The following is a 27098-nucleotide window of genomic DNA, read 5'->3' as shown; positions in this document are numbered from 1 at the left end:
CTGTTGCACAGATATAATACACTACGCATCAATTTCTCTTCCCTTTGTGCTTTGCAGTTTTTAACACGAAGCGCTTCGAATGTGCGCATCCGGTGTGCAGGCCGTGACGCCAGGTTGCTTCAGGTTTTGGATTTCTAAAATATTGTGCACTGATTTTTCTAGAATAACTTTTGCTGCCGAATTATCCACTAACCTAGTTTATGATAACATTTTTGTCATAGATTATAAATATACATAGGCAAATATTTTTTCATATTTGTTTATTTTATTTTTCTTTATAATGATGTAGTCTGTATCTAGTAGATTGTGAAAGAATGATTATCAGTTCCACACACAGAGATATATAAATTCTACATTTATTTAAATGAGGGAAAAAAAACTTCACTGGTATCGGCCAATACCGAACCCTAAGTATCGGTATCGGAGGCGAAAAAGGCGGATCGGAGCATCCCTATATTGTGATAGAGAATAAGAAGCTTACGTCTGATTTCTTCAAGCGGTTGTATTTACCATGTTTACTATGGTAACGTTAATGGCTAGTGTGCATTGTCTTTTGCATCGCTTATAAATATTTCTGCCTTGTATGGTGATCATAATCCACATCGGATCAAGTTATTTCAAACACTCGCTGCTGTCTGAAAGTGAGTTTTGAACTAAAATTATTAAATGCTGGTGTTAGCTGTTAACTTTCTGAAATGATCCGCGGCGCTGACGCTCTCCAGACGCGGAGAAACTCCGCCTTTGTTCATAACCACTCCTCTAGCCCCAGCTGGCCCACTTTGGCCCAAGGTTTTCGTCGGGCCAAAAAACCCGGGGCGTTGGCCCCGAGGAAGCACCGTCAAGGCACAATCAAGCCCCCGAAGTGACAGTGCAAATGCGACTGGCCCTGGCACGCACTAGCACGCCCGCTTTTGGCCTGACAGTGGAAATGCGGCTATTACTACCTAATAACAGTCATTATTTATGTTTTCTTTGCGCACTAGAAATATTCTCGTAGCTTCACGAACTTAAGGTTGAACCACTGATGTCAGATGGACTATTTTAACAATGCCCTTACTACCTTTCTGGGCCTTGAATGTGTCAGTTGCGTTGCTGTCTATGGGAGGGTCAGAGAGCTCTCGGATTTCAGCACAAATATCTTAATTTGTGTTCTGAAGATAAACAAAGGTCTTACAGGTTTGGAACGACATGGGGAGCTAACACAAGTTGTGGTTGTAATGTCAGTTTGCCTTTGTATATCTACACAAACAGCTGGAAGAGGAGTTAAGAAGCCTTGTGGAAGTTTGGGAAAAGAATCGGGGGACTTCCTTTCTTGTGCAAGGTCAAAGGATCATGGATTGCATCTCCAGCCAGTGGGAGGAGCATCGCTTGCAGAAAGACAAGGAGAAGAATGAACGGGTGAGATTCCCTTGGTGCTTCTCATTTCTTATTCCCTTGGTGCTTCCACATTTCCTTTCGATGCACGGAAAGGAAATGTGGATGGAGCAATTAAAGGGAAGCTTATTTGTACATTGGAATATTCTTGATCACTTTAAAGCATCATCAGCTGCGCTCAAGTGATCTGCCCTTATGTTGTTAAAGTTTGTTTTTTTAATACAAAGCCTTGAATATTTAAATCAATTTGAGTATTGAAAAGCACCCATAGAATATCAGATGGTAGACACAAAAGAAGTATTTTGTAGTATAGAGTGACCTGGCTGTATCATACCTTGATACATTTACATACTTTGTTCAGGAATGTTTTTAAAGATTTATTTTACTAAACTGTCTTCCAGATGACAAAGAAAACAGAAACCTCTCAGTTTAAAACTCCGACAAAGAGACCCCTCGGATCAACATATACCACCCCCACCCCTAACAAAATTAAAAAGGTATCTATTTTCTCACTAAGCATGGATGTACAAAAACAAGCCTTTTATCAAAACGTGTAATCATCTTCCAATTATTTCAGATGCCCAATATGTTGGCACCTATGCGCACTGCCACCATGAGCAGCGTCAGTAGCTCCAGCAGCAGCAGTGGCTGCTCATCCACCACATTTCTGTGTGTGCCAGGAAGACCTCAACTCTCTGCCAAGGTTAAATCTGCCTGGGGCATTCCAAACTCATTTGTTTGAGATCAGTCCAAAAAGGATTGTGGTTAGACACAAGTTCAGTGTTAAAATAGAGAAGTTCCCAAAGCTAATACTAGATGACACTGTTGCATCAACAATAATCAGTACTCTGTGTAAAACTGGAGGTCAAGTTCTATCATCTGTACGTCTTGATATTAAAGATCAGTGAAGTTTCTTAATTTTTGTGGGGGTTTTTTTCTTCTTTGGTCTAACAGAGGACCAAGACTACAGAGGCCAGTTCTGGCCCACGTGTGCCGCTGCAGGAGTTCAACAGTGACAAGAAACCGCTTCCAGTGAGCTACTCGGCCTTTACCGTAAGCCCAATCACTCTGCATTAGGCCACTTCCCCGGATGTTTATTAACTCCAAATGGAGCATCTGTGATAAGGAGGATGCTCATTTGTGACCGCTAATTCCCCTGAGAGAGATCATTAACATTTTAAGGCCCACACATAATAATGATTCAGTGTTCAGTTAGTAAAGATGTGTTAACATGTTTTATCTTGTTTTTCATTACAGAGCGAGCTCTCCAAGAAAGCCAACACTGATGCTTTTCTCAATTCCACCGTTAAAGACATGCTTTGATTGGACTGCCAACATTTGATACTTTTTTTATTATTTATTTTTTATGAGGTTTAGGTCACAAATAATAATGTCAGGATTGAGACTGTACAGGATACAACTATTCTCAGGTGTTTGTCTTATTTACCTTTGACCAATGCAGTGACTTTCCAGAGACATTGTTTTAAAAATCACAATTATATATATTTTTATCTTTCTTTATTTTTTGTCATTGTTTATTTGCCTAGTCAGATTCTTTATATATTAGCTCATAAAAGGTCAGTCATTTGCTTGTTAATATACAGCACTTTTAATAAAATGCTTTTTATACATTTCAAAGTTGGCTTTTTTTAATTTTATTTATTTATTTATTTTTTTTTAAGACCGCACAGTTCTTTAAATAAATATCTCTACCCTGAATTACTAGAAATGGTGACTGTACACTACTGCTCAAAAGTTTGGGCTTTAATTTAGCTAGGTTACATTAAAATTGACGAAAAGGGAGAATAGAGACATCTATTTCAAATAAATGCTGTTCTTTTGAACTTTCTATTCATCAAAGAATCTTGTAAATGTATTGCTGTTTCCACAAAATTCAGTACAACTGCTTTCAACATTGATAATATTAATTATAAATGTTAAGTGAGCATCAAATCAGCATATTAGAATGATTTCTGAAGGATCATGTGACACTGAAGACTGGAGTAATGGCTCGTAAAAAATTTAGTTTTGCCATCACAGAAATAAATGTTAAAATTAATAATATAGAAAACAGCTGTTTTAAATAGGAATAATTTCACAATAGAACTGTTTTTACTATATTTTTGATCAAAAATGTCTTGGTGGTCATGAGAGTAAAACATTTTTACTGACCCCAAACTTTTGAACAGTAGTGCGTATTATGAGCGAATACTTCAGAGATCTTGGCATTATTATTTTTTGTCGAGTTGATTGTCTCTGGCAGAGTATAAAACATCTGTTGTGTGGCCTCATGCTGGAATAGCTGCTTTAAAACTTCACGTTTGAAATCATCTTCACATTTGTTTTGCAAATGGATAGTAATTTACATCTTTGATGGTCGAGTTTGAATTTATGAGTGGCACTCGATGCCTCGACATGTAATTGGCTCATTTGGGCAAAACAATAAATGGCCTGATCAAGCTAATGCTTTCAAGGCCATATGAAGCATTACACAATTAAAATATTTCAGCATTTAGCTGTCTCCTAGGAACCTCCATCGAGCTGTCTGGAGCACAATGGAAAGAACAATGGCACTTCAATCAAACAGCAGCTTTTATGTAATGGAAGAGCCGAACACATGTGGTACGGAGTAACAATGTAATTTTTATATAGTTTTATGAAACTTTGACAACAGATTTTTTAGATTCATCATCCATGTACACTGTACATTAAATTACGTTTGATTACACAGTGATACAATAAAAGTACAAATGTCACACAGTGACAAGCCACTGCTTCTTTTCACAGAAGTCAAAACTGTACATGTACAACAAATATGTTGATTAATAAAGAGGGCGTATTAACTCCTTAGTCTGAAAATGAGCATTTTGAGGTTCAATGGATACAAGAATAACTGCATGCTTAAATGACAAGCTGTTTGCACCTGTCTGCTAAGCTGTATAGATTTATCATTGTTAGCCTTTACAGCTGAAGCAGAAATGTTCCTCCTAACTTGAAAGATGAGAACAACTACACAAATGAGAAGCAGTAAGTTGACATCCCCATACAGCTTGAAAAATGTTCAAGGGGGACGAAGAAAGATCTCTTTGAATAAATAGTTCGCCCAGACGTTAAAATTAGCTGAATATTTACTCACCCTCAGGCTACATGCTGAATATGAGTTTGTTTGTATCTTCCAAACAAATTTTGAGAAATTTAGCATTACATCACTTGCTCACCAATGGATCCTCTGCAGTGAATGGGTGCCGTCAAAGTCCAAACAGCTGATAAAAACACAATAATCCATAAGTAATCCACACGACTCCAGTCCATCGATTAACATCTTGTAAAGTGAAAAGCTGCATGTTTGTAAGAAACAAATCCATCTTTAAAATGTTTTTAACTTCAAACCGTTGCTTCCGGCTTAAACACGTATCAAACTCCGGTCCTGGAGGGCCGGTGTCCTGCAGAATGTAGCTCCAACCAGCTCCAAAAAAACGTGCCTGGAAGATTCTAGTAATCCATGAAGACCCTGATTAGCTGCTTCAGGTGTGTTTAATTAGGGTTGGAGATAAACTCTGCAGGACAGTGGTTCGGACCACTTTACACTTCACAATTATCAGCTGTTTGACTCTTTTTTACGGCACCCATTCACTGCACAGGATCCATTTGTGAGCAAGTGATGGTCTTCTTGGAAGACCTGAGGTTGAATAAATATTCAGCAATTTTCATTTTTAATTGAACTAATTCTTTTGAAGTGTATTTTCTTTGCCTTCTTTTCCTCTGTTGTGCTTTTCCAAACCTTCCCCATCTCCTTGAACATTCCTGGACATTTTATCTGGTTGCATTCATGGTTTTAGGCTGTCTGATAAAATGCCTGCATGCTAACATCATTCTTGCATAATGTAGAAGTTACGTTGAAACTTAACGTAAACGAAAACAAAACATTGTTTTCATAAATCATGTATTTCAGATTAACATTTTCATTAATCATATTTTTCAGATGGACATCGTTTTAATAAATCATGTATTTCAGATTAACATTTTCATAATAGTTTATAGGCCTATAAACTATCTTTGTGATTTGTTGTTTCTCATCAAAAGGAAACTGCAATGAAGTCTCTTGATTTGACACATATTTCCTATGTAGGCTGTTGTCTGTATGTTCACCTCAGGCTGCGTCTGTAGGCATTGAACTCTTGGCTATGATGCACCAACAGACTCCTGAGATTCCAGCTCGCATGACAGAAATCGGCTGGAATTGTCGCTGTACTTTCGGTTTTGAAGAAATGACAATCTGAAGACAAAGAAACAGAAAACATACTGTTATATTCTGCTTGGTCGGAAAGAAGCAAACGGCATTTTCTTGGAAAAGAAGCAAATGCAGCTCAATGCAAATTTCCTTTTTTTATTGCTGGAGGTTTTCTAAGAAAAGGATTGTATACTGTTAATGTCAATGGACAGTGAATGAAAGCAGATGTGAACAGGAAAAAGATAATAGACCAGACACATCTAACATCAGAGCAACAGATTCTTTGAACATATAGAGCCTTTATGGACTGACTTTGGATATGCAATTTCTAAATATCCCTGTTATGTCTTAGAAAAGTTATTCTTCAACTAAGATACACCGGAATCCTTAATGGGTTCAATCCGTCAGTACAATTTTTAGTTGTTCTTAGATTTGTTTTAGCTTTAGAGAAAGTATGGTTTCAAAGGATCTCTCTTAATGGTTTCATAAAAAACTTCAAGCAAACCACGTACGTCAATCAAATGCATTCCTCTGACCAAATTTAGACATCCATTAACATCTAATTAAATCATGTTGAAGAGTTTTTGCACAATTATGGTGCACATCCATTAATCCATTAAGAGAGTCAAAAAATTTTTTTCACAATGCTCAGTTCTGTGTTACAGTTGCCATTTATATGACATCTGTGAATAATTATTAATTATAATAAATGTAGTTTTCATCCAAAAACTCCTAATAGGGTGGATTTTTAATTTTTTGCTAATACAGAACACATACACTACTGCTTAAAAGTTTTTTTTAATGTTTTTTTTTAGGTTTCTTATTTATTTGAATAAAATACAGTAAAACTGTGATCTGTTATTACAATTTAAATAATCGTTTTCTATTTTTATATATTTTAAATGTAATTTACTCCTGTAATGGCAAAGCTGAATTTTCAGTGTCACATGATCCTTCAGAACTCATTCAAATATTTTCATTTGGTGCTCAAGAAACATTTCTTATTATTAGCAATGTTGAATATAGTTGTGCTGCCTGATATTTTTTGTGTAAACATACATTTTCAGGATTCTTTGATGAATAAAACATAATAAAAACAGCATTTGAAATATAAATCTTTTGTAACATAAAATAAATATATTTCCTGTCACTTTTAATTAATTTAATGTGTCCTTGCTGAATAAAAGTATTAATTTCTTTTAAAAAAATTGTAAAGCAACTCAAGTTCATTGTCATAAATTAAACTGACTGTTCTAAATTCTTGACTTTAAAGTGCCCCTATTATGGATTTTTGAAAATTACCTTTCATGCAGTGTGTAACACAGCTCTAAATGAATGAAAACATCCCGCAAAGTTTTAATTCTGAAACTGCACCGTGTATAAAGTTATTGTCTCTCAAAAGAAAGAGTCGACTCTGAATCATTTAAACGAGTCGTTTTTAAAACGAATCCCAAGCCGTTTCATGTTGACGTCAACATGAAACATTAGCATACTGCCCGCCCACTTGTTGCGCACGCAGACCTGGGAAAACGTGACTATATTCCATATTAATATCTGATTTATAAAGCCCATGAGGACATCAAAACTAGAAACAGCAGTAAGTGCATTCACATGGACTTTAAAAATTGCTTTTAGTACTCAGACTTCAGCTAAAAGCGAAAAAGGTCATTTCTGGCACTGTTTGCAACTGGGCAAATGTTACATCGTCTTATATTAATGAGCCAAGCTGGCAAGGTTTATTATGTGTCCCTTCCATTTTTCATATTGTTCCTACATCTCTGGTTGAAAGACTGTCATCATCATCATGGAGGAGCAGAATGTGGGGCAGAAACTCTACTTGAAAACTAGCACTTGATCTGCGTTATCTCAGCACTACAGCAGGTTTTGGTGAACCTGAGCTCACTGCAGATCTTCTTAAGATGAAACTTCGCACTTTTTGCACATCTACCCAGTCACACATTATCACGCATTTAAGCTGAGCACTACAAAACTCTTCAGCACGGACAGCATGAGTGTCACATCCCGTTTGTCTGGCATGAATAGTGTTCCACAGGGTTCTGTCCTCAGCATGTTGTTCATTTAACCATGATACGGCACAACAACAGCTGTTTGGTGGAGCAAAACAGCTAAAAGAATGTGTCTTAGGTTCAAGTATGCTGGGGGAGTATACTGTAGAGCAGTGTTTCTCAACCATGGTCCTGGGCGCCCCCAACACTGCACATTTTGTATGTCTCCCTTATCTGACACACTAATTTCAGGTCCTGGAGTTTCTTTTAATGAGCTAATGAGTTTAATCAGGTGTGTTTGATTAGGGAGACACACAAAATGTGCAGTGCTGGGGGGCGTCCAGGACCAGGGTTGAGAAACAGTGCTGTAGAGTGATTGACTCATGTGAGCTGCACTCCAGCGAATCTTGGCTGAGGGTCGGCAGGGTAAGATTGAGGAATTCTCAGCCTGACTGTCACACAAGCCACAAACTCACTAAGTTCCTCATCACTTTCTCATCTATCCGACTGGATTTCCTTCCTTCTTAAAATTTGACGCAAGACTTGACCTCTCAGTGTACTGCACAAGTAAATGCAAATTTGGTTAAAGGGATAGTTCAGCACAAAATTAAAATTCTGTCATTATTTTCTCACCCTCATGTTGTTTCAATGCTATTTTTTCCATTGTAAACAGCAGGACAAATGAATAATTTGAATAATTTAACATAGGTCTTTTCATAGCAAAATATTTTATAGTGAACACAAGTCGAGCGCCAATATGGTCCATACAACTCACAATTCGGACTTTTTTTCCTCATAATTTGGAGAAAAATGTCAGAAATGCTAGACATAAACTCAGAACATACATAACTACATAAATTGTGAGAATTGTATATAATACTGTAACAGTCTGAATAATGTGAGACTGCTATATAATATACGTACCTAAAAATACACATAATTTCATGATCACATGGTTTGGTACAAAGTTCTACAACGCAATAAGCAAATTAATTTGGGTAGAATGGAAATGTTATTCTTCACTGATACATTTGCTTTGTAAATGAATGTTGATTTATAAGAAGTAAATGTGCTTCTGCTGCCCAGAATAAAATGAGATTAACCTTGAATGTCAGAGTGAAATCTGATTAAATTATTCTTATCAAATCAACTGTCAAAAATTAAAACCTTGTTAGCTTTTACTCACAGAATGCCTTGCAACTGTATGCAGCAGGATTGTTGTCAGTTGTACATTATGTACATAATGGGGTGGATAATGTATTAAAATATGAACTTTTCTAAGGTCTCTAACATTGTGGGAAGTTCTTAAGACATACTTTTTTAAGGGACAGATCACCCAAAAATGAAAATTTACTCACCCTCATGTTGTTCCAAACCTGTACGAATTTCTTCTGTTGAACACAAAAGATTTAAGATTTGAAGAATGTTGGAATTGTGTTAGAATGTTACTTTTCCATACTATGGTAGTCAATGGCTACCTGCAACTGGTTAACAGCATTCTTCAAAATATCTTATTTTGTGTTTAACAGAAGAAAGAAATACATACAGGATTGGAACAACTTGAGGGTAAAGAAATGTCATTTTTGGATGAACTATCCCTTTAAATTGTATTGCTGACCAGATGTTCAAATTGTAGGACGTTCTAATAAAAAAATAATTTTTAAATAATATTGCAGTTAGCACTCTGCAATCAACTCTAACTATTATTAATCTCCCAAAAGAAAAGAGGAACCCTTTGGGTCGACAGGCATGCCTTGAAACCTTTTTCATGCCGTTCTCATGAACTGTTCTATAATAAGACTGAGATTGATAAAATCAGTAATCCAGTTCAGATGAGCTCCCCCCTTTATGAGCTACATTATACTCCTGATGTCCAATAATTCTCCCCATATGCCAAAACAGATTCCTACAACAGGCCAGGCAGGCTTTGAGCTTTGAAAACTTTGTAAAAAATAGCAGCCTTTCTGTCTCAAAGCTTTTTTCTTTGACTGATCTCTGTCCTCATCCTTAGCTAGAAGCTATCAAAAAATCTTTCAACATCCCCAGAGAAGATAAAAGATAAATGAAGGAAAATATACTTGTATTTAAGCGGCTTGCTGGAATATTTATTTCTGATTCCATAGGCCTATCTACTCTTTCAGGTAAAAGCACGATCACATTTGCGAAACTTCTACGAAGTTTTTCAGGCAAAGATGGTCCACTGTTTACTGTCAATATTGTAGTGATACATTAAGCACCATGATCAATTCCAAACTAAGCAGCTTTATATTGGTCAATGTGGCAAAACTTGAGAATCTGATGGAGGAAAATTCGCGCAGGGTTCACGTCCCTCAAATTTCTGATCGAGAAGATTCCTCTTGAGATGACTGAATCGGCGTACAACGGTACTTTTGGGGTGTGGCCACATTTAATATTGCTCAGCGATATATCCAGTCATTCCAATGGGAATTCGCAAGAATGGGAGTTTTGCATAGGCGAAAAAGTTAGCCACACAGATTTAGCTCATGTTCACTGGTCAATGAGCAGTGCTTCAAATATCTGTACACTGTTGACAATGGACCGTTTTTTGCCTACAAAATTGTGCAAATGTTACTACACCCTAACTTCTAACTCCTAAAATCACTGCTACTTTCATGTACTCGTGCTCTTGATTTATACTAACGTACGTGCTGCCATCTAGCGTCATGTTTCTCAGCTGTAGACAGTGTTGCCAGACGTACGATAATTTTGATCTCTGTACGATGTACGATCAATAATGAAAAAAATCCTATAATGTACGATAATTTCAGAACGTGTTTTTTCCAAAGTCAACCTCATCAAAACAAAGCCATGAAATCGGCTCAGGGACCCTCAACATCGGGCAACACGCAGGATTCTGATGACAGCGACTCTGGTGGAGTTTGTACCTTCCCGCAAGGTACGCCTATGGCCCTATGATTTCCGCGATGTGGAAAACACGGATGGAATTGCGGAATCCAGTCAACGGAATTTACTGTATAACGCGGAATGTCACGGAATTTGTCAAAGTTTGGATGAATTATTCAAAGGAAGGTCATTAGACTCAAATCGTGATATGGACTAGTATCTGTAAATATTAAGCCACAAAAAGGCTATTTAAATATAAATCCTGCATGTTCTGTGTCTGTCTCAATCATAGTCTATGGTCTGAATGAATGTCACGCGGTTTTGTTTACTACACACATACGCTCGTGGTGATTTCAGCATCTGCCTTCTCACTAAATAGGACATAAATACATGAACAACATCCCCAGAACTGCTCTGAGAGTCAAAAATATATAGTTTCTGCCAGAAATGTATTACTATTGTTCAGTAGAATGTACGTACAACTACTACTACTAAAATTAGGAATAATCACAATATTTCTTCCATGTTTTAATTGTAAATCCCCTTTGTTTGCCAAAAAATAAAATTTGTTTAATTTTCATTAATTAAAAGATAAATTAAATGAATGTGTTATGCCTTCATTCGATAACCAGAAAAATGTAAATACACAATGCATAATTTCTAAAGAAAAAAAACATTTCATAAGGCTATAAATAAAAGTAGTTTTTATGCATTCAAATAATTAGACATATTAAAACACAGAACCTTGTAACAATAAACAAGGTGAAAAAAATAGAACATTTCATAAGACCCTAAACATGTAATTTTTGTTAAACATTTTAATAGATTTGATGTTGAATTGTATACGTTTCATTATTTAATTAGACGTGCTTTTGATTAATAAAATTTAATTTAACCATTTAAAAGAGTCCAGAAAAAAAAAAAAACCAGAATCCCAAAAAAATTTCATTTGGAATTTAAAAAAAAATGGAATTTGGGAAAAATAAAACGTATTTCATAGGGCCCTAGCATAGTTATTTATTTATTGTGGTAATTTGAAGGTTGTGTCAAAAAGTTGTTGGTCTAGTCTAGTAGATAAATAACTGTATTCTGTACGTTTTTACTCGTGTATGATAATTTTCTTCCAAATACGATAATTTTGAGCTTCTGGTACGATACTTGGGCATTTCCAATCTGGCAACACTGGATGTAGAGAAAATGACCTCAGATGATCTCAGTATTATTACAGCAATATTGCAGCAGCGTTAATCTTTTTGCTAGTCCGATTATTTGGTACATTGTAATGGACTATTTTTCTTGTCTTAGCTGAAGCTAAGCGATTCTCTGGTTAACTCAAATTAATATTTTATGTCTTTCACTCTTCTTCTGCGTCCTAATTACCCTGTCAGGGTTTATTTTGCGATAATGACTGACTGACTGTACATTAACAGAGAAACACTGTCCTCTATTATTCGTAGATATTGATTGGAAACAGAATCGAATGGGCAAATAAAATACAACAAGTAACTGCACAGACCAATTAGTGCCAGAGAAGAGGAACATCCATTAACATCACTCAACCCTCTGCTCTTAAAGTAATTAAGTCTGAGTGCAGTAATTAGTCTATCTCAGTCATCTGTTACTATTTAGATTTTTTTGTTATGACCAATTTCCGTTTGGGTATACAATAATAATAAAAGTGTGACTTGAAACTGAGCACACAAGTTTACTTTCACAGCAAACCGCACTGTGCTTACTGTGAACTTTGCTAAAGATAAAACAGACAGTACGGGTGGTCAAAAATAAGAATGTGTGCAGATATATCTAACCAAACAAACCTTCATTTTGATATCCAAATCAAACATAACCACATCGAAGTAGAAGTAGAAGAACCACATGATCACTAAAAAACATCCCAAACATCTGTAAAAAAATCTAACCACAAGAGGATACGGATTCCTCACTTGTATCTTGTGCACATTCTGCATGAGAAAAGAAATCATACAAAACAAAACATTTTCAATACTGTCGGTGAAAATTAAAAAGAGGCCATATACTGAAATTCCACCTGGCCAAATATCTGTTGTACTCTTATGTTTAAATAATCATTCCTGACAAATTTGGCACTGCCTTTACACTGGATCTATATGTTCACACGGACACCAGTGGAACAAACCCTCTGGACGCCTGAACAATCTGTCTTTGGCATTAAAACAAGAAATACAAAACAATGTCAGAACTGTTTTTCATGCTGATTGGAGAGATATTTTCAGCATTTAAAGATCACAACTTCTGATCATTTAATCAGAATTTTAAAGCACTTAAAAAAATAAACAACATTTTTCATGCTCACAATTACAAAATAAGCCACAAAAAAAAAACTAACAAGGATTATGAAATGTCTTGGGGAAAAAAGTGATCTCAGATAGGGAGCACACTAATCAATGTGACTCCCTGTGAACATTTTTAAACCTCAGGGGAAATGATTTAAAATAGATACGCATGCAAGACCCTATCCATTAGTCTGATGACCAGCTCATAGCCTGACCTGACATTAACCTGAAACACAAGGATTTGGTGCAGCTGAGAGTGAAACTGGTGCAGTTTTGACCAAACATGGAAACATCATCTTTAGCAGCGGGTTATAGTGGATACCTTTCAAATGCTCATTTAGACTTCACAAGAGAAACGGTAGAGATAAAATGTGTTCAGGTTACTGCCTAGACACCAGTGATTATCTAATTATTTTTTGATTTGAGCTTCTTTAATAGTTATCAAAGAAATGTGGAAAATAATGTGTTTTTTAACTTTAAACCGCATAAACACATTTCATTACAACAAAAACACAAAATAATGTTCTTATTAGCAGCATCATATGACCCCTTTAAATTAATAAATGGACTTTAAGACTGGTGATATTTAAATGTACAGTATTAAATGGACAGACCCAAAATTGAACATTCTGTAATTTATTCACTCTCAAGTTATTTCAAACCTTTGTGACTTATTTTTTTCCACTGAACACAAAAGTAGATGTTTATATGGAAGCCCGTTTCCACCACTGAATAAAAACTAAAAAAGGTAATTGTGACTTTTTATCTCACAATTCTGACTTTTTTTCTCAGAATTCTGATATATAAATTCGCAATTGCGAGATATAAATTATATAGAAAAAAGATATTAAAAAAAGTTCACAATTTTGAGATTGTGAGATGTTTATATCTCGAAATTGTGAACTTTTTTTTAGAATTGCGAGTTATTAAGTCAGAATTGTGAGATATAAACTTGCAATTCTGAGAACATATCAGTCTTTTTTCCCCCTCAAAATTGGACTTTATAACTCGCAATTGCGAGTTTATATCACACAATTCTGAGAAAAAAGTCAGAATTGCGAGAAAAAAAGTCACAATTACCTTTTTTATTTTTTATTCAGTGGGGGAAACAGGCTTCCATATGTTTAGCACAACATTCATACTGCTCTTTTCCATAGATGAATGTGTGAATTTCCAAGTGAATGTGACCAAGGGTTTTCAAACTCCAAAAATGACAAAAGTACCATATGATTTAGGCAATCTATTCCAAGTCTTCTTAAGCCATACAATAGTTTTGTGTGAGGAACAGACCAAAATTCAAGCTGTTATTCAATAATAATCCTTCATCTCAGCTCTCAAATCTCATTTACACTTGCGTATATTCAGATATAATCAGTTCTAGTAGTTTTAGTACTTTAACTTGAACTTTAACTTGTTGCCAAAACAACATTTCTAATTTTGAAGCTTTTCATCCAATATTTATATTTTATTTCAGCTTTATTTAAATGACCAGAAAACTATTTTTAACAGTTTTAGTTTTGTAGTTAACAATAATAACACCGATGATTGAATGTTTGGATGAACTATTTCTTTAACAATTTAGACAGAAGCTCAATGCTGAAAGTCAAACCAAGATTATAGCAACATTCCAGCACCTTTTATAATATGCTATATCTAATCAAATAGTTTATAATCGCAAGATAATTAATAATAATAACTATTTATTTGATAGTTATGCCCTCTTTAGGCACTATTTGTATAGTGGGTTGCTAAAATAGTGCCACTTCGAAGATCAATCTGAGCTAATAACTGCTTCGGCAAGGAGGGAGAGCTTGTAAAGTACATTGTAAAATCAATCGGAGACATTAACCCATTGCTCCTGTTAACCCACTCTAAGTGTCTGCGATCTTAATGGCAGAAACTAAAGCTACACAGTTATTATAGCTGACACCCTAAAACATCAGAATCAATATTTAAGGCCTTTACTGCAGTATCAAATTCATCACAAGGCAGAGTTAGCGTTCAATCACAGGTTGGACGCTTTTTTTAAAATGTGTTGAGATAGGTCTGAATAAAAGTCATGTCAGGGTGCAAGGCCGCCACATCGCACAGTGCCATCAAATTGAATTTCTCTCTAACGGGACATTTTTATAGACAGCAATAACAACAATGTCCTTAATCTAAGATAGAGCCATAAAACATGTGACCACCATCTCAGCTTCTATTCAAGAAGTTATCAGCGAGAGAACGCTATCAGGATGTTCTCATTCCTCAACCATGCTCCTTATTAGATTGAAGAGCAACAATAAAACATTCTCTCATATGTTTTGGTTTTATTTCTTGGCTTTGGGTTTCACGGCTGTGTGGAGGATTTGATTTGACCATGGCTGAACCTGAACGCTGAGACGTTTACCTTCAAGCTTGCTAACATGTACATATCGTTCCGAATAGGTTTTGGACACAGTCCTGCATTAATAATTCTTGGGAAACAGCAGTGTTTTGTGGTGCCTGGTTCTGATTGAGCCAAAGATCCAAAGTTCCCCTCACAAACGTGACGCTTTTTCAGTCACACCGAGCGAAACGTGAGTCCGGCTGCCACTGAACGGATTCAGAAAGCTCAACTTGAAGCCCTCCGCATGAGTAGAGAGCAGACTTAAACCACATGGCTAAGTCGCCCAAATGTTCATTGGTAGGGAGAACGTCACATTCCAGACATACCTCCGGAACGTTCTAGGAAAGAAATGTGTAGAATATGGAAAATGTGAAAGGCTGTGATTGACGATTAAGGTTTGCTGGATGCTGGCCATTAGAGAAGTCTCTATGGAAACAGAAGCAGAGAGAGCTGTGTCTTCTGACACCTTTTCTGCATCACCAATCATCAGTCTGATAACAAACAAAGTGGGCAAAATGCGGCGCTAAAATACTTCATGCGGGGATCAAGGCTGTAGCTTTCAGACAAAAAAAATCACTTCTCGCTGTGTATTCGCTCGTGTTGCACAAGGACAGATTCTGCAGCAGCCCCTAACAAAAGGGACTAAGTGTAACTCTAAATCCTTATATTTATAGCATTTAAAAGCTGCTTTAAAACAAAACACTGGAATAAGCGTAGACGTTAAAGCAATTAAGTGAGCTGAATGTGTACTATTAATTTGGATACAATAATATCAACAGGGGAATAAATTGCAGAGGCGGGTAAATCGTCCTTCAGAAACGCCCTCTGAGATCATTTTTGACATAGACTGCCTTGGGAAAACAAAGATTAAATCAAGCCTATGAAAGTTAAACTAGATTAGAATCAAACCTCCTCTTTAGTGGCGTTTATTTTATTAATCTTAAAATGTAATAGTTAGTCACCTCTAAATCTAGAAAACTATATGTATGTTTGTACTGTATATATTTATGGGTTATTCATTCTGCAATTTAGGGTACATTTCATGTCCACTGATGATAATTATATATTTTTCGAACAATTTTCTTTAGAAATATCATATTTGATCCATTAAGAGAATACATACTGCCTTGGGAAAACAAAGATTAAATCAAGCCTATGAAAGTTAAACTAGATTAGAATCAAACCTCCTCTTTAGTGGCGTTTATTTTATTAATCTTAAAATGTAATAGTTAGTCACCTCTAAATCTAGAAAACTATATGTATGTTTGTACTGTATATATTTATGGGTTATTCATTCTGCAGTTTAGGGTACATTTCATGTCCACTGATGATAATTATATATTTTTCGAACAATTTTCTTTAGAAATATCATATTTTATCCATTAAGAGAATACATAACATAATCTCACATTTATTTTGTGCACCCTGCTTTTTAGTTTGATTGAAAATGCCTTTATGTCCTTTCATGCTTTTTGAATTGATGAGTCTCGAGTTCAAAATAACGAATAAAAAATGTTAGTCAATATTATGTATATTAAAGGGATAGTTCACCTTCAGTTGCTGGCCCCCATTGACTTGCATAGTGTTTTTTACCTTCAGTTGCTGGTCCCCATTGACTTGCATAGTGTTTTTTTCCATACTATGAAAGTCAATGGGGACCAGCAACTGAAGGTGAACTATATACCTTTAAATTTATTTAATTTATCGAAATACCTTAGTTTAGAAATAGATTGTTTGAATTTTATTTTCTTTCCAATAAGAAATATTCTATTTTACTCATATCCACAAAAAATTGTCAGCTGTTACTAACCTAACACTACGGTGACCCAGTAGTGCACAACACAACGAAATTTTCACAACAAAGAAATCATTTTGTTGTGCTAATTTTGTTGGGTTGTGGCTTGTTTCTGTTGTGTTGTGAATTGTTTCTGTTGTCTTGCGGCTTGTGTCCATTGTGTTGTGCTAATTTCGTTGTGTTGTGGAGATTTCATTTGTTGTGCACTGCTGGGTCACCGTAAAACACCCCCCTGAAAACTAAAAAATGGTTTATCACAAAACCATTTGTCCAGCATCATGTGATGTCATTTTGAAGACATTATTGGCCGTCATCTATGTTTGGTAGATTTTTGGTAGACTATGTTTGGTTTGCAGTATTTTTATGATTTTAATTGAAATAATGTGGTTGACCTGATCAAGAAAATACCATTTGGTTGACCAGACAATGCCTGCCACTGAAATTATGAGTTAAAACATGTTGTTGTTATGTATGATTACAATGAATTATTTTCCCCAAAATGGTAGATGTGGGGTAAAGTGTGTCAGATGCTTTGAAGTAAGCTGTGTCAGTGGCTCAGCTAATACAGTTCTGCCATCAAATGTAGGAAAAACTATTACAAATATTATTATTATTACAAATAATATGTCAAAAAAATAGTTAGCTAGTTGAATATACAGCAAAATAAGACTTAAAAGACTTGAAATAAGATGTCACATGACTGGCCAAGGGCTTTGCAGCACACTAAAATCTAAAAAAGGAGACTACTCATGCAAACCAAACATCATGGTTTGTCTAGAGCCACTTTACAGTAATAAAATGGGGAATAATTCCCCAAAACATCATTGTAGCAAAGCAAATCATAAGGATACACCCATTATATTGGTGCATAAAACGACAAGTATTTTGCTAGAACGAGACGGCAAACCACGGAGCGTAGACATTCAGAGTACTGGCCTTAGTTATAAAAACCAGAAAGGTCAAAACATCAATGAAGTAATTCATTCGCCTGGGGTGGAAAACACACACAAATAATAGAAATGCACAAATAAAAGATGGGAAAATAAATAGTGGTTTATTTAAAATGCCTCTGTTGTTTTACGCAGATCATAAAGTTTCAGAGCGATGAGCATTGCATGGTCACAACCATGTGCTTTTGTTTTGTTCAAGAGCCGCAAAAAGTGATGTCATCTATACTTATGCAAAACCAGTGTAGGGGTAATTGCCTTTGTAATAGCAGAGCCTACTTAAAACCGTCTGAAACTATGAGGAGAAAAACAACTGGAATCGTGGAAAGACTTGATGCTGAATATTCTACCAGCTCTTGCGGCTAAACAGCTTTTCACTTTCAAAGTTACAGAGCATGTTCCAGCCGATTATGTCATTTTTAAGTGTCTTGTAAAAGCCTGTATGGTATTAGCATGTTTCTAAATGGGTTTTATGAAGATCATTTTTATGATAATGTCTAAGATAGTCTAAGATTACAGTGACATTATCATTTCTAACATTTTTAGCATTTTTCAGGCCAAGGATAGAGAGGAGCAGGGACCCCTTGTTACGTAATGTACAGAACTGAGGGTAGCATTTTAAGTTTTACACCATTACACTTAGATTGCAAAACCATTAAAATAATCATTATTGATTAGCTATATTGGCACATTGCATTTTGTGAGAGGGACAGGGAAACATTTAATGGAATTTTAGCTCATAACTTCAGCTTTAGTTGTATTTTTGTTTACCGCACATTACCTTTTTTCTCAGAAAGTATGGAAAATTAAATATTAAATATTAGTAAAAAAAATACAGTTTAGCAATTGATGCCCTGTTGAAGATCCCTGATATAGAAATTAAGAACTTAACTAATTTCAGAAATATTCATTAAAAACATTTAACATCAAAATCAAAAATGATAAATATACTATCGTTCAAAGTAATTTTTTTAAAGAAATTAATACCTTTTTCCTGCAAGGATATAGGCCTATTAAATTAGTCAAACGTGATTAATACATTTATAATGTAACAAAAGACTTTAATTTCAAATAAATGCTGTTACTTTCTATTCATTAAAGAAACTTAAAAATGTAGCAGTTTGCACAAAATTATTAAGCAGCACAACAATTTTCAACATTGATAATAATAAGAAATGTTTCTTGAGCACCAAATCAGCATATTAGAATGATTTCTGAAGGATCATGTGACACTGAAAACTGGAGTAATGGCTGCTGAAAATTCAGCTTTGAAATCACAGGAATAAATTACATTTTGAAATATATTAAAATAGAAAATTTATTTTAAATTTGAATAGTATTTCACAATATTACTGTTTCTTTCTATACTTTATTTTTGATCAGTCTTGGCGAGCAGACTACTTTCAAAAACATTACAAATCTTACCGACCCCAAAGGTTTGAACAGAGTAAATGTTTTGTGTATATATTTGTGTACATCTGTATATATGGCCTTTAGCAAACAACTAATTAAAAAGGAAAAGGACCTTGATGATGCAGTGAGTCCAACCAGAAATCTCCATCAAGAGCACTTTGCCAACATTCTTCCATGCACTTTTCATATATAAGGTTATCCTTCATCTCTTTTCTCCCCGAGAACTCATTTCTGAAAGCTCAGTGTGTTCAAGAGGGACTAACTGTACCTGAGAGAAATGGAGGTTCCGTTGACAGACTCTGAGTGCCGTCTGCTCGGACTAAAGCCCCCCTGTGGGGCATAGTGCTCATTTCCACAGCACAGGATCATAAGAAAGGCTCTCCGAAAAGCCCGGTTCAGAAAAGCATATAGGAACGGATTCAAGCCCGAGTTGATGTAACCCAACCAGAGCCAAGCGGTCCACATCTGCCAGGGCACGCTGTAATTGATGAAGGGATCCACCACGTTGGTGATAAAGAAGGGCGCCCAGCACAGACAGAAGCAGCCCATGATGACAGCCAGCGTCTTGGCCGCCTTGGTTTCGGTCTTAATGCGACTGGAGCCATGGTGATCGTGGTTGGGGTAAGTCGAAGAAGGGGCTGAGCCGGCCCGGTGCAGCGAGCCGATTCGCCGAGCGTGTCCCATAGCGGTGACATAGATTCGCTGATAGGCGAGAACCATCAGCACCAGAGGCACATAGAAGGCCACGGCCGAACACACCAGAGCATAGGGTCGGTTCACCATGAACACACAAGTCGAATTACGGGAGGAGTTGAAATTTCTTTGTTCGATCTGGGAAATGACATGAAAAAACACAGAAAATAAATTAAGGATGCATCAATATTAAAATTATGGCTGATACCAAGAACTGATTATTGTTTTCATCTTATGGTTGATAACAGATAAATGGTTGATATTGCAATTCTATCCTATTTTGTCACTAAAAACTAAAATCAGTCATTTTAAATGCAACAAGTGAAAGTACAGTATATGTTGTGATTTGCTAAAGATTACATTTACCAGAAATGAACCTTAGATTAAGCTTAAATTATTGTTAGATACTGTAAAAGGTCATCTACACACACACACACACACACACACATGTATACACTGAAAAAAAAATATATATAAACACAGAAAATAAATTAAGGATGCATCAATATTAAAATTATGGCTGATACCAAGAACTGATTATTGTTTTCATCTTATGGTTGATAACAGATAAATGGTTGATATTGCAATTCTATCCTATTTTGTCACTAAAAACTAAAATCAGTCATTTTAAATGCAACAAGTGAAAGTACAGTATATGTTGTGATTTGCTAAAGATTACATTTACCAGAAATGAACCTTAGATTAAGCTTAAATTATTTTTAGATACTGTAAAAGGTCATCTACACACACACACACACACACACACGTATACACTGAAAAAAAAAAATATATATACACACACTGTATATATATATAGTAGAAAATAGGCAGCCACAATGACATATCCAGAATTGGCCTGAACATAATATATATATAAAATATTGACTAGTAAATTAAAAAATCCCTAATATCGGTAACCAATATTATTGATAACCAATATTGTACTGATTTATCACCTGAGGTCTTGACCTTCCCAACTACATCTAACAAATAAATTAATACAACATAATTTTATACAACCAATTTTTGCAATCACTACTGTTCAAAAGTTTGTGATCAGTAAGATTAAAAACATTTTTTTTAAGTATCTTATGCTCATCAATGCTGCATTTACTTGATCAAAAATAGAGTAAAAACAGAAATATTGTAATATATTACAATTTAAAATAACTGTTTTCTATGATTATATTTTAAAGTGTAATTTATGATGGCAAAACTACAGCCATTACTCCAGTCTTCAGTGTCACATTTCTTTCAGAGTACAAAAGCAATGATTTGAAATATATTTTTTTGTAGCAATGTAAAGTCTTTACCATCACTTTAAACCAATTTAATGCATCATTTTTTGAATATTAAAATTATTTATTTTTTAATTAATAAATGCTGACTTCCAACTTTTGAACAGTGGTGTAATCTGTTGAATTCATATTCAATTTTGTAAAATATATTTTGATTATTACTTTAATTACCAAAAACGTAACCTTCCTTAAAATGGTAACACTCAAGAAGTAACATCATTTACAGCCTTTCTACAATATAGCCAAAGTAAATAACATCATTCCATTTTTTTAATTGTTACATACAATTGTAACATTTTTTGTACTCTGTATTTGTGGCTCTTTTTTTTCAAAACTGTTTTTTTAATGCATCTTACACAGATCTAGCAGATAGTAATTAATTAAAAGATATACAACATCAGCATAACAAGAAGAATGCATCCAACCGCTCTTTACTTACAAAGCTCTCGATTCCAATGGTATTCCAACTTTGCATGATGGGAAGAAAAGAGATGAAAATTGGGATGACCCAGCATCCAACCAGCATCAGTGAGACTCTCACAGGTGTCATCTTGTTATTGTAGACCAGAGGCTGACAGCAAATCGCATAGTACCTGCCCAAGACAAGAAGTGCAAACATCTCAAGAATGATACATGGATGCTGTCAGGCAGTACAGTGTCTTTCCTAATCAATGCGTCCCTACATACTGTACTTTCATATACCCAGATGATTCTGCTGATCTTTCCTTGAAAATCTAACGCTGTGAATTATGTACACTCAGAAAATATGCTCTCACTAGAGACTGTAGAAGCAAAGATATCATGAGCCATGGAAATCATACGGATGGAGAAAGGACTTGGTGATACAGTGGGACAGATAAACAGAATATGTTGCTCGAAAGAGAGAGAGAGAGGCTTTGAGAGACTAAGAATGAGTCATGTTACTGCCATATGGACCAGGTGCGGTGCATAAATCACAGCTGCTCTCTTACGGGCCAAGAGAGTTGCAGTCTTCCTAATGGGTGAGCATGAGAAAATTTGCATACGTAATCCAGCAAATTACACATAATTAGCTGACACGCTGACAAACCCCTGGAGTTAGTGTCAAGACATAAACTATGTGTTTCTTTTTTTGTGAGTACATTTCTGTACAGTTCACTCTGTGAGTTGTAAATAAAACACATCTTTACAATCAAAGAAACATAACAATTAGGAATAGGACAAAATAGAAATTAGACATAACAATAGAGGCTGGACATCATCTTTGCATATAACACAGCAAGGTGCCAGAAAAGCATTGTAGCACATTATAATTTTGTTACGCATGATTACAGGGCTTAAAACCTTTCAGAGTGCCTCTGGTTGCCAAAATGCAAATCCTACAGTTTAGAGAGAAAAAAAGTAAATAAACTGTATGAATAAATAAATCCAAAAGTTTGTAATGATAAATCTTTTTTTTTTATGCTTACCAAGGCTGCATTTATTTGATGAAAAATCAACAGAACAGTAATATTGTGAAATATTATTAGAATTTTAAATAAGTTTTCTATTTTAATATATTTTTAAAATATAATTTATTCCTGTGATACTCCAGTCTTCAGTGCCACATGATCCTTCAGAAATCATTCTAAAGTGCTGATTTGGTGCTTAATTATTATTGCTGCTTAATTTGTAATGATATTTCACAATATAACTGTTTTTACTGTATTTTTGATCAAATAAATGCAGCTGTGGTGAGCTTAGAACACTTCATTAAAAATCTTAATTATTTCGGTTATTTGACTGTTAATGTATATATGTATATAAAATTATATAAAAAAATATGACACTGCATGTCATGAACCAAACAGGTTTTAGAGAGAAAAAAATGTATCATCAAATCTAGCAAAGAAGACTGCTGTCCCAAAACTATTACGCGCATGATAACATGTTCTAATTTAAGACCTCTATTCTCAATATTGCCATGGCAACACAAGCAGTTATCTGTGTAGAACAACATTAGCCATTTTTTGTTTCTATATTAGCTTTACAAACGCACTCACCTGTCCAGTGCAATGCAGCACAGATGCAGAATAGACGCAGTGGTTAGCAGCACGTCCAGTGAGGTACGGACCAAGCAGAACGTCTCTCCATATTTCCACTGACCTGTGGTCAGCTCTATGGCTGCCAACGGCATCACAACAAGGGCAACTAGAAGGTCTGCAAATGCCAGTGATACAATGAAGAAGTTGGTCTTCTTCTTCCTATATACAGAACAGCAAATAAACAAAAATAACAGTAATAAACTTTAGTTCACTGCAGAAAATGTTTTAGTGTCTATACACAGAATATACTCATGTTTAAGCTGTTATGATACTTTATCATACACAAGAACCCTCACAGACTGATGCATGTCCAGTTATTAACATCATAAATTAAATTTTTTATATTTTATTCAAACGTTTATGTAAATTTTTATCACTATACATCTTGTTATATTACCCTGGCATCGAGTTACCGAAAACTAGTTAACTCTGCTAGTTGAGAGTTTGTAATACAATGGCTGAGGGAGGGATGGCAAATTAGATTTTTTTTTTTCTTTTGCTGTTGGAGAAAATTGGAACATAAAAAAACTATATTTCTTTCAGTTCACCACTATTGAAGTTTACCCAATTATAATGACCGCAGCTTCTGAGAACACAGGAAATGTTAAAATGATCCATTTTAACTTCATATGAAAAGTATGAACAATCTGCCATTGGTTGGAAAAATAGATGGCTCCACCCCAAACTCATGCCATTGGTTGAGCTATTGTTGCTATGTGGGGCTGGTCAGAATTCTCAAACAAGCAGAGCAATGTTTTGAAAACACCAGAGAACCACAGTGTTACTTGTTTGTAACATTAAAGGGATAGTTCACCCAAAAATGACAATTCTGTCATTAATTACTCACCCTTATCTCGTTCCAAACCCGTAAGACCTTCATTTATCTTCGAAACACAAATTAAGATATTTTTCTGACCCTGCATAGACCTCTGTTCAAGGTCCAGAAGACGTCGTTAAAATAGTCCATGTGACATCAGTGGTTCAACCGTAATTTTATGAAGCTACAAGAATACTTTTTGTGTGCAAAGAAAACGAAATAATAACTTTATTCAACAATTTTATCAAAAATATCTTAAATTGTGTTCCGAAGATGAACGAAGGACTTACGGGTTTGGAACGACATGAGCGTGAGTAATTCATGACAGACATTTTTGGGTGAACTAGCCTATCCCTTTAACCTACAAATGCCTTACTTTTAGATATCTTGCATATTAAACTTATATAATATTAATTTATTTTAACATCAAAAATGTACACTGACAAAGCCAATTTAAATGTAGATATGAAGCAGCATTACCTTAGCTGTCTGTCTTTACAGAGAGCCACCATCACAAGCAAATTACCAAGTGCAGTCAGTATAATGATAGTCACCAGGACGATAGACAGCGTTATCTTTGAAGTGTGTTTAGACACACCTTCATCCACTGAACTGTAGACAAAAATATGCAGCCAATTATATATAAACAGATAAGATCAATACTTACATACAGTGGTGTGAAAAAGTGTTGGCCCCCTTCCTGATTTCTTATTTTTTTGCATGTTTGTCACACTTTAATGTTTCAGATCATCAAACAAATTTAAATATTAGTCAAAGATAACACAAGTAAACACAACATGCAGTTTTTAAATGAAGGTTTTTATTATTAAGGGAAAACAAAATCCAAAACTACATGGCCCTGTGTGAAGAAGTGTTTGCCCCCCTTCACACAGGGCCATGTAGTTTTGGATTTTGTTTTCCCTTAATAATAAAAACCTTCATTTAAAAACTGCATGTTGTGTTTACTTGTGTTATCTTTTACTAATATTTAAATTTGTTTGATGATCTGAAACATTAAAGTGTGACAAACATGCAAAAAAATAAGAAATCAGGAAGGGGGCCAACACTTTTTCACACCACTGTATGTAATAAAATATTTTGAGGTGGTTCTTACTCGTCCGCTGAGTCTGATGATGTGGCCATCACTGGTCATCTGTATGGAAGTGGTCAGATGGGGTTTTGTTCACACAAGACAATGCAGTCCCTCTCCTGTGGGATAAACACAAATGTTTTAAGTTCTCACATCCCAAATTCAATCATATTCTTTCAGCATGAGATTCAGAGTGAGAGCACTGAGACTAAACCATCAGCACGTTTGTAAATGAAACACAGGCTTGTGGGATATAACAAGTAAATATGAGCCATGATGAGTGTCTGACCATCTTCCTTTCTAAGCAAAACTACAGGCTCACAAGAACTAATCATTGCATGCTGTCAGTCAGCATTTTGTTGACTAAATCATTGATTTGAGATTTACTTTGTTACAGAAATTAGGACCTAAAAATATTAAATGTTCCTAATAAACTTTGCATATTGCAAATAACCTAATAAACTTTAAACACTGCAATGCAATGTCTAAAATGTGCAAATTTGAGTGGAATACAATACGTGTGAATTTTTGATATATTAGCAGTATTCGTGAAATTAAGTCATTGTAAACTGACTTGGAAAGTGATTTTTTTCTCTAGCTTGCTTTCTTACTTGGCATATTACGATTATTACAACTACAATTAATATATTTATTTTATATATTTACATTTACATTTATGCATTTAGCAAACCCTTGTATATATATAAATAGAATAATAAAATAATTATATGATTAATTATATACACCAGGGGCGTAGATTACGCGGGGGACGTGTCCCCCCCACTTTTAATATCACGTAAATTCGTCCCCCGCAGTTTTTCGGGCAAGTGTGTTCGCATGGAGGTTTTCAAGAGCCGGTGTGAATAAATATAGATTTAAATTCAAAGAGACAGGATAGTCTGTGCATGATCTGATGTTTTATTTGGACCCAGAATAAGGCGAGATGAACATCGCGGAGCGCTAAACACTCCGTGCAGTGTATGTTTCGTTCAAACTCGAAGCCGGAGGGCACTCACGCGCAGAAAGTCGTACCAGCAAATTCCTATTATGGACAAAAGCGTCCAGCTATCACTGTAAGAAAACAGTTGTTTTCACAGAAAAACAGAAACGTTTGGAAACATGAAGACATTAAACACGATTGCGACAATATATGGTTTATTTGTGTTTGTCAAGTCATCTCCAGGTAATAAATAAAGTATATGAACAATGCAATGCTAATTGACATAGCATTTATAAAAAAGTGTTTGTAGTATATAAACAAATGATTATTATTGGTTATTGTCCAGCAGTGAATCTGATTTCTTAGCCAATTAAAAGCTAGAAATAAGAGAAAAATTTAAGTTGCCTATACACTACCAGTCAAAAGTTTTTGAACAGTAAGATTTTTAATGTTTTTTAAAGAAGTCTCTTCTGTTCACCAAGCCTGCATTTATTTGATCCAAAGTACAGCAAAACAGTAAAAGTTTGAAATATTTTTACTAGGCTATAACTGTTTTCTATTTGAATATATTTTAAAATGTAATTTATTGTGATTTCAAAGCTGAATTTTCAGCAAAGTATATTGTGAAACATCATTACAATTTAAATAACTGTTTTCTATTTTAATATATTCATACTAATATATTAATGCAATTCTGTTTTACTTCATTCCTGTAATAGCAAAGCTGAATTGTCAGTAGCTATTACCCTAGTCTGCAGTGTCATATGATCTTTCAGAAATATTCACGATTATTTGATAAAGTTCAAGAACAGCATTTATTAAAAATAGCAATCTTTTGCAACATAATAAATGTATTTACTGTCGCTTTTGATCAATGCAATGT

At 35.0% G+C, this 27098-nt stretch overlaps 2 protein-coding genes across 2 annotated transcripts in view; one reads left to right on the top strand and one right to left on the bottom strand.

The window, feature by feature from the left end:
- Positions 1-2974, top strand: part of LOC107681090 (protein regulator of cytokinesis 1-like) — an 8073-nt gene extending 5099 nt beyond the window's left edge. Inside the window, exons 10-14 of the mRNA XM_016477248.1 lie at positions 1252-1398; positions 1776-1871; positions 1952-2077; positions 2329-2427; positions 2632-2974. Coding sequence (XP_016332734.1) covers positions 1252-1398; positions 1776-1871; positions 1952-2077; positions 2329-2427; positions 2632-2697 — 534 coding nt within the window. The 3' untranslated portion in view covers positions 2698-2974. The remainder of the gene's footprint in view (positions 1-1251; positions 1399-1775; positions 1872-1951; positions 2078-2328; positions 2428-2631) is intronic.
- Positions 2975-5398: 2424 nt separating this feature from the next.
- The window catches only part of LOC107681108 (5-hydroxytryptamine receptor 4-like), a 32461-nt gene continuing 10761 nt past the window's right edge, over positions 5399-27098 (bottom strand). Inside the window, exons 2-7 of the mRNA XM_016477272.1 lie at positions 25300-25394; positions 24666-24797; positions 23327-23527; positions 21745-21898; positions 19583-20145; positions 5399-5650 (exon numbers count right to left, since the gene is read on the bottom strand). Coding sequence (XP_016332758.1) covers positions 5557-5650; positions 19583-20145; positions 21745-21898; positions 23327-23527; positions 24666-24797; positions 25300-25328 — 1173 coding nt within the window. The 5' untranslated portion in view covers positions 25329-25394 and the 3' untranslated portion in view covers positions 5399-5556. The remainder of the gene's footprint in view (positions 5651-19582; positions 20146-21744; positions 21899-23326; positions 23528-24665; positions 24798-25299; positions 25395-27098) is intronic.

The sequence above is a fragment of the Sinocyclocheilus anshuiensis genome, unplaced genomic scaffold (assembly GCF_001515605.1).
Source record: "Sinocyclocheilus anshuiensis isolate Anshui unplaced genomic scaffold, SAMN03320099.WGS_v1.1 scaffold412, whole genome shotgun sequence".
Classification (NCBI taxonomy): Eukaryota; Metazoa; Chordata; class Actinopteri; order Cypriniformes; family Cyprinidae; genus Sinocyclocheilus; species Sinocyclocheilus anshuiensis.
This window is presented reverse-complemented; position numbering and strand designations above follow the sequence as displayed.